The 8,857-nt window shown below is 35.9% G+C and overlaps 1 protein-coding gene across 1 annotated transcript in view; it reads right to left on the reverse strand.

Annotated features, from left to right (window-relative positions):
* SPINK5 (serine peptidase inhibitor, Kazal type 5) overlaps window positions 1-8,857 on the reverse strand; it is a 76,640-nt gene that overhangs the window by 48,315 nt on the left and 19,468 nt on the right. Inside the window, exons 5-9 of the mRNA XM_008583221.1 lie at window positions 7,959-8,086; window positions 6,062-6,119; window positions 5,060-5,187; window positions 3,547-3,613; window positions 520-647 (exon numbers count right to left, since the gene is read on the reverse strand). Coding sequence (XP_008581443.1) covers window positions 520-647; window positions 3,547-3,613; window positions 5,060-5,187; window positions 6,062-6,119; window positions 7,959-8,086 — 509 coding nt within the window. The remainder of the gene's footprint in view (window positions 1-519; window positions 648-3,546; window positions 3,614-5,059; window positions 5,188-6,061; window positions 6,120-7,958; window positions 8,087-8,857) is intronic.

Raw genomic sequence — 8,857 nt, forward strand, 5'->3', positions numbered from 1 at the left:
AAATGTAATCCACAAGAAGAGGGGACATAAGCTGGCCAAGACTGAGAAGAAGTGGCAGTGGGACAGCATATAGGGAAGAGCTTACAGAGTCCGAGGATCTGAAAGAAAATGTAATGAGACTTGTCTGAGACATTTTCAAAAATACCATAATTTTTATGGGGTGGGATTTGCCATTGTCCCAAGGTCACATGTTCCAGATGAAAAGATAAAAGTAATCCAATTAACATAAGAACATGAATTTTTTGAGGGTGTCTTTTAACTCTGTCACGAAAAAATACTTCTTAACAAAGTTAAGCCTTATTTTTTAAGCAAGTGTTCCAACTAGAAAACAAAATCCATTTGTACCTAGGAAACAGGCATGTGTCATTAGTGACTTCTTACTATGTGGCATTATGATTTGTGGAGGTTCAACTAGTTCTCAACAAGAACTTTCCCCCCAACATTGTTCCCACTCATCACTCTGATCAATCCCCACTCCCACCTCTTGAGTCACTCTGAAGAAACCACATCTATACTCACAAAATTTCAGCACACAGGGCACATTTGTTGCCATGCATCCTGCCATCAGGGCCACGGACTGGGTCACTCTCTCGTGTGCAATAAAGTCTTCCATTCCTTACTTGTTTTTCATATTCCTTGCAAAAATCCTTTAAAAGGACAAGTAATTATATTTAACATTTTTGTACTCTTTAATCTAGAAACTTTACATGACAGATTTATAATCATAAAATGTCAGGTCTACAAGTGTTGGCAAACACCTACAACATATTCATGAGAATTAATGAGAACTAGTAATCATATTGTCAATTACTTGGCACTTATATCTATTTAACATATATCTATTAAAAGACAAAACAGCCTAGGAAAGCATAAGGCTGAACAAGTATTCCCTAAAACTAAAACCAGACATTTCTTGTTAACTTTCAAATTCACAGAGGAAAAAAACCAAAAAGATCTTTTATGAGGTTCCAACACAGACACAACAAAATGCAGTAGCCAAAACAAGACAACTAAATGTTACCAATGAGTAGAAGACAGAATTTGTGAGATGAGATGTTTAAAAGTTACTTAATCTGGGTCAAGTCAAGAACAATTCTACCTAGTTTTCAAGAAAAAAGAAACAAGATGGCAGCCAAAATCATTGTGCTTGCTTTAGTTTTGTTTCTCTGTGAATCCATGGATAGTTTTTGTGTTTTGCCTCCTTTATCTATGTTCATTTTTTACATTGTAGGTAGAAACCTCAGAGAGTAAATCTAATTTTCCTTCAATCCCCCCATAGAAAGAGAGACCATCACCACAGGTATTGATTTACAAAATCCAAAAATGTTGTGACTTCCCAATAAAAAACCCAAGTGAGATTTGTTCCCAGATTTCCTGATGCTTTAGTTCTGTACTTCCAGATTTCTCTCTGTGCTTTAAAAATTCTATTTGGTGAAGGCTAACCTTAACAAAAAATATACCACAAATTAATCTAGGCTTGGGGATCTCTGTGTCAATAAACATATTTGCAATGATGTATATTACTTTAACATAACCTACAAAAAAATCCTACTCTATAACTTTCTTTTCAGCTGTGTGACCCTTATCTTCTCGTTTCAGTCAACAAAAGATGAGCACAAAGAGCATAGCTGGAAATCAGGAGACTTGAGTGCCACCCTGTGGCTCTAACTCCCTGGGAGACCATAGCAAAGTCCTATCACCTTTGGGACCTCAATCTTACCACCTACACAATAGGGTTTTTGAATGAGATGCTCTGTAGGACCCTTTTTAGATCTAGTATTCTGTGATATTTTCTAGTACTTCAGATTTTATTAAGACACTTTAAAAGAGAATCGTAACTGCCTCCTAATAAAAAGATATTTGTGTTTGGAGAAGAAATGGGTGTGCTCCAAACTTCCTCGTTGTGACAATCTAGGAATACAGACACCGAAGACTGTCACCTGATAATCATAGCACGGTAATAAAGTTAATGCTCAGTGATTTCCATAAGAGAAACAATGATAATTTCAGTTTATAAGTTGTGATTCATCTGAGGAGATTCTGAAGAAACACTTTTGTGAGCAACCCACTGACAGGTTCATTATGGGACACATATTGAGCCATCACTATGAAGAAGTCTCATTCAACATAATCGTGCCCGCTGACCCCACCAAAACAATGACCCCAGCCACAGAGAGGGAGAAGAAAATGCAGCTGAGACCTGCTAAAGAACAAGAGGAAAGAACTCTCAGTGTTTATGGAGTAGTAAAACGCTAAATACCGCAGGATGACCCAAATTTTTAGACTAAGTTTTAACAACTACCACAATTGTATTGCTTTTCAGTCCTTGGTGAGTGATGAGCAAATTATAGGCAGTTCTGAATGCATCATTTTTCTTAGTTTAAACTCTGAACACCCTATTTAGGGTGGGGAACCTGCTTTTTAAAAATAGAATTATTTAATTATTTAATTTAGAATTATATTAATCACATTAGCAGAAGGTCAGCTCTTGACTACCAAAACCTGTGCCTGTTTAAAACACAAGCCCTACAATCCACAAAAAATAGTATACTTATGTTAGTACAAAAGGGTGCAGGATACAGAATCACAACCCAACAGGAAGGTCAAATTGAAGTCGGTTCTCCAGCTTCCTTGTTTCACTGACAAGAAAACTCAAGGCCAGGGAGGAGATGATTTGCTCCATGTCACACACCCAGAGCAGAGAGAACTAAGGGTAAAACTCAGGTATTCTGACTTCCCAACAAAAGGCCTGCCATTTAGCAAAGTAACTGGTATCCCTCTCATTGACAGTAGGGTTTAATAACATAAGGAATTTAAGAAATTCAGGCTGTATTACCTAACAATGCTTATTCAATAAACAAAAAGGATAAATTTTATAATAGATTAAAAAATTAAGTTGCCAAATAATTTTAAAAAAATAATTTTAAGGTTATTTTTAAAACCACAATCTCAATATTTGTCTGAGATTTTCATTTAAGCAGAAGCAAGAATTTTATAAATGCAGGTCTCACTGAATGTAATAATAGTCATAATGAAAAAGTGAATAACTCCAACTTTTGTCAATGGAATTATATATAAAATGCACCAGTGAATATGGTGCATATTTAAAGAAAGTGAATCTTTCTTTAAAAGATTCTGGGATTATCTTAAAGGTATTCTTATCTAATTTATAATATGTTGCTATTAAAAAATATATATATTCAAAGCAAAATTGGTTGCACTGAGCCAGAGAGAAGTCTGGTGGAAATTAAGCAGAATTTAGTTTGTATAAACTTTCTGTCTTACATTAGGGGGCTGGGGGGTGGGGAGGAGAGAAGCAAGGGTGGAAATTGCACATTTTCAACCTGAGGTAAGAAATGCTGTTTTAATTCTGAATCTAATGATTAATACATTAGACATAATAAATTGGGGGAATTTTGATATCAAGAAAAAAACTCCACATAATAATAAAGGACAATGACATTACTGCATTACTTCAAAGGTTCAAGCATAAGCTTGTTAATATTTATGGCCACAAGAAGCAAATTGTGTTGCTGACTCAGTCACCTTCTCAGCATTTCGTCGTGCTCTTGTTTCACTTTCTCGCTTGGCATTTTCTTCAGCTTCTTTTAAACTGTTAAGAAAAGTGAACAGTTCATCCATTTATGGTTCAGTCATATTTTCAGTGTTCAGTTTTGTGCTAAGTACTTTCCTATACTCTGCCATAACTTGTTGAAACTGATCCACTTACATGAGACAAGTGTCTCCCTGTTCTGAATGCCTGAGCTAAAGAAATTGCCAAAGATAAGGAAGGGGGTGAAACTGACTCACTGGCAGTCAATTAGAAGCTTTGTTCTGTAAAGTGGATGGGTGTGATGCCTTGATTGACAAACAGAAGATAGTCAGGAAAACTCCCTTGAACAGACAGAACCAAGAGCTTTTGAACAATGCTGAGACAAGGGTGAAACTAAACCCAGCATTTGAGCTACTGCCATCCACACCCTTATGTACAACTTTTTATGCTTTGCAAAGAATGTGCCTGCCTTCATGTGAAAGCACAAAGCATGGTTGTTAATAAAAGCTATATTAGAATTGATCTTCTAAACCCTTTCACATCTGTTATCTAATTATAGTCTCATCCCAAAGATAGCCACTGCTATTTCAGTTCTACAGAGAAAAAAAATCTGGAGTTAGCAAGGTCAAATTCTTTTTTTCAGCTAGTGCATGAAAGGATACAGAAAACTGAAGAATTGGAACAGGTTTGAAAACTGAAAGCACATGCTTCCGAGGCAAGAAAGTGAAAATCAAGCTGATTTCCTGTCTGGAAACCAGTTATAATCCCTGTTTTGTGAACTTGATAGGACATGCCCTTGAATTCTACAACAGCTAACTTTAATTTTCAAAGGCAGGCGTGAAGTTTACTAATCTGTTAAATCTTCCTCTGTCCTGATTTTAAAGATCCATTCTTGTAAACATAGCACTTAAAGACTTGCTGACACATGGATCAGTGTCTATACCTTGTCTACCAGCCAGAATATAAAAGACCAATTGGATCTTATTCATATCTGGGTCTTCAGAGCCCAGAGCAATGCCAGGCACTTAGAGAAAGATTAACCCAACAGTAGTTCCCTTTCATAACGTTCCACCTTTTACACTAATAATGAATACAGAATTATTATTATTATTATTTTAAACTGTTATTATTAAGTAAGAGTCTCTACCCATGCCCAAATGAAGCAATACATGTCACATCACTGACCCAGATTATCCCATATAAAAGTGCTCTCTAAATTCTAAAATACTATGCCTCATAAAATACTGTGCATTTTCAGGTTATTATAATTTTTAAAAATTAAGAGTCTCAAATTTAATAACTAACATAACTACTTTATTCTCTCCTTGTAGGAAACTTCAGTAGATGACATGAAGAAAAAGAAAAGTCATTATGGGAGCAAGGCCTATTCCACATTATAAAAGCTAAGGATTACATGCTTCCTGAAGAGGACTTTATCTCTCCGTGGAGTGGTTCTCAGAACAGCAACCAAGTGCATCAGGTCCACCTGGGGATGATGATACTTACAACAGCTCAGCACACATTGCACACTTATTGCCATGAGTCTTCCCATCAGGACCCAGAACCGGATCATTTTCTCTTGTGCATCCGAGTCTCCCATCCTTCACATAGGGCCGAAAAGCACTGCACACATCCTGAAGAACAGGAAAGAAACTTGGTATTCACCATCCTGACTGTAATGCTAACAATACTGTTGTCAGAAATTTGATAGAACTCAGTGCCTCTGCCATCACCATGGGCACTGGCCACCTAGAGCATGCCAGCCATGTAGAAGTAGCTCAGTGAGTACTATATGATTCATACAGTTAAGTACGGAACTCACTTACTTATGTATCCATTTATTCAGTAAACATTGATAACCCACTATGCTCTAGAACTCAGGCAGAGCACAGTCCTCGCCCTCAGCTGACTCATAATCTGCTGGTGGTAGAGAAAAAGAGACATTTGAAATAGTATGTGCTAAACGACTTGGTGGAGATAAATCATCAGGTGCTCTAGGAGCATATGGAAAGAGCACCAAACCTTGAAAATCAGGAAAATTATTCAGCACAAAAGTTAAGTGTGACATGTAATCTATGCTTCCTTCTTTCACCTACAATCACAGACTCACAGAATTTTAGCATAGAAAGAAGCTATTGAGTCCAAATCTCATTTTAGGTTCAATAATTTGTCCAAGGTCTCCTGACAGCAAGTGAGGATGCTGGAGTTTCAAGTCAGATTAAATGACTAAAGTTTTGTGCCCCTTCTACCAACATGCAGTTTCCTTTTGATTTCTATTTTTTTTTTCATAGATAGCAAAACAGAACTGAAAGGTCTAATTTTCAAAGTAACCTGATCCAGTTTCAAGAACATTCAATCATTTTTTCATATTAACAGGCAATATTTAGTATTCTATTTCAAGTAAAGCAAAAATTGCTTTCTTCCACCCAAGGAGGAAGAGGAAAGCAATTGCTTTCTCTTTGAAGTCATCCCCCCAATATTTCCCACCACTCTGACATTTGTCCTTACCTGCGCTGGATTACTGCATTCTCCTTCGCTTTTTACATCAACTTGGGACCTGGTTTTCCTAGAACCAAAAGTTAATGGACACAACAGTTTAATATCACAGAACTTTCCACCATTCAAACCTAACTTCTCCTCATTACATTGTGTTTCTCCTTTGCTCCTGAAAACAGGAGTCATGTTGCATTCTTTACTTACTTTTTCTAGAGAGAGCCTTGACTTAAGGTCAAAGAAATGGAGTTACCTTGGAGGGCTGATAAGATTCAGACTTGTAAATATTATTTTCAGAAATATTTTTTTTTCCATGTGTCTAGCATAGAGATTCACATCAGCAGATGGGAAAAGTAAGGCTTGTTAGTAGATATTAGGTGCCCCCAGGAACTTTGTTGTCATTGCTTTTGTTGTTTTAAATAAACAAATTCAAGTCTGTGTTACCTAGTGTCTCACTGTACTACCCTGTATTTGGGTTATGCTGACTAGTATTTTATTTTTCATGGAAAGTCCATAAAGTTCTGATATTTAACTTTGTTCAATCTAGTAGAGCTTTAAAGCATACCTGAAAATATAAAACCATAAATGTAAGAGATACTTTCTATTTTTTTTTTGTCCTTTTTGAGACCGGCCGCACCGCGCTCAGCCAGTGAGCGCACCGGTCATCACTATATAGGATCTGATCTCTCCCGAGTGCGCCACAGGCTTAGCCTGATACTTTCTATTTTCGAAGAAGATATAACAACTATACTTTCATGAAGTTACTACAACAAGCAAACGGAAAAGACATTCTTGGGGGGGAGGGGAGAGAGGGAGGAGGGAGGGAGGTGTCGGTGATGGGCCATAATAATCATATACAGTGTATATTGACAAAATAAAAATTAAAAAAAATAAAAAATAAAAAATAAAAATAAAAAGATAAGTCAGCTTACAATTATATTATCTGTATAACAATAAAAATACAATAAAACAATATAAGTTAAAAAAACAAAGTTTTTAAAAGTGGTAAGAAAAAAGTTATTTCAAAGGATATTGACTGAGGAAAACTATAAAAATTAAATTCCAATATTATTGTTGAGTCTCCTAGCAGCCAGAGCTAAGAAAGAAATACAAGGAACAGTATGATTCTCACTGTATAGTAAAAATAAGTAAAAGATATTTATAATATCACTTAGTAATCTTCTCAAACATTGGTTGTTATATTAGCAAAAACTGAAGAACAGACAATTCAGGATTGAGGTCACAAGCCAGAACCTGCAAAGCAGGTATATGCCACCTTGTTGGTTGAAGATAATCAATAAACAAATCTAGCATTGAGGGTGGAAAAAGGACAACATGGGGACGAAACCTAGGACAGCAAGATGCTTTAGTTATTTGGCAAAGGTTGAATAGATGGAAAGAAGTTCAATATTAAAAGTCCTAATTACCTACTCTAATATTATAATATTATACTCAATAATATCATCTAGCACTTAATAAATATCATTTGATGATAAAATAATTCTCTATGAAAAAGGATATATAGATAAAAGGATTGATAGATAAATGATGAATAGATAGATGTGTGTGTATATATAATATATGTGTATACATATACATGTATAATCTCCCTATCCTGTCTACTTCATAGAGACTGCAATAACCACCTGATAAATTGTACTCAAAAGTGCTTTGTAAATTATAAAGTGTTACGATATACACTTTTTTTTTTTTGTCATAGGAGTAGTAAAAGAATTGGTCCTAATAGTTTATGGATGGCTAACTCCCACAAAATAGACTCTTACCTTAAAGACTGTAGATAAAATGATGTCATATAATTATACAGAGAACATGCTTTAGGGAAAAAGCCTGCTTCAGAGAATACTTGTTAGGGGGTCATCATGAGAACACACAGTTCCCCACAAATACTCACGCATTCTCGGCACACAGCACACATCTGTTGCTGTATGTTTTCCCATCTGTGCCACAAACAGCTGCGTTATCAAGGGTACAGATAAAATCCCCATCTCTTTCTCCTTTCCTGAAACCATCACAGTTCAGCTGCAAGAGACATGATCAAGGAACACCAAATATAAAAGATAAATATGCCTTAGGAACATGAGTAGGTTAACATTTTAAGTCCATAATAATATAACTCACTGGAGAAGATAAACATATTAAGGAGACCTTGTGAGCTAATAAAATCATGGGTAATAAAACATGGTCCAAGAACAGAGATATAGTTAGATTTCAAAAGAAAGGATTTTAGTATAATTTCAGCTACTAGCTGTCTGGGCAAGTTGGGCTAAATCACCTCTCTAAAACTTGGTGTACTGTTTGTCTACCAAATCCTTTCTGCCTTCTCCATGGATTGGTAGTGCTGCCCTGTAGATAATGGATAGGAAAGCTCTCTGTAAACTATAAGCTACAATGAAGTTTCTATTATTATAGGTTAGAATGGTAATTAAGAGCCAGATTGCTGGGTCTATAATTCTAACTCTGCCACTTGCTACCCATGTGATTTGGGCAAAGGTACTTAACCCCTCTGTGTTTTAGCATCCTCATTTGCAAAATGGGTATAATTTCACCAACTTCTCAGGACTATAAATAGATTTAAATGTGTTGTTAATACCCGTACAGCACTTATACAGTGCCTTGCACATAATAAACATTTATTGCTGTTGTCGTTTTAAATGTTTTCTCTACTGACCCGCCAAGGAAATTAAAAATCTTTTAGTAATGATGAAAGAAATCTAAACATCTCTACTCTAATAATGTGACATATACTTAGGGACAAACCTGTACAGTGAGAAAAGCACCTGTATCAGGTAA

This window comes from Galeopterus variegatus, unplaced genomic scaffold (assembly GCF_000696425.1).
Source record: "Galeopterus variegatus unplaced genomic scaffold, G_variegatus-3.0.2 Scaffold2854, whole genome shotgun sequence".
Taxonomy (NCBI): domain Eukaryota; kingdom Metazoa; phylum Chordata; class Mammalia; order Dermoptera; family Cynocephalidae; genus Galeopterus; species Galeopterus variegatus.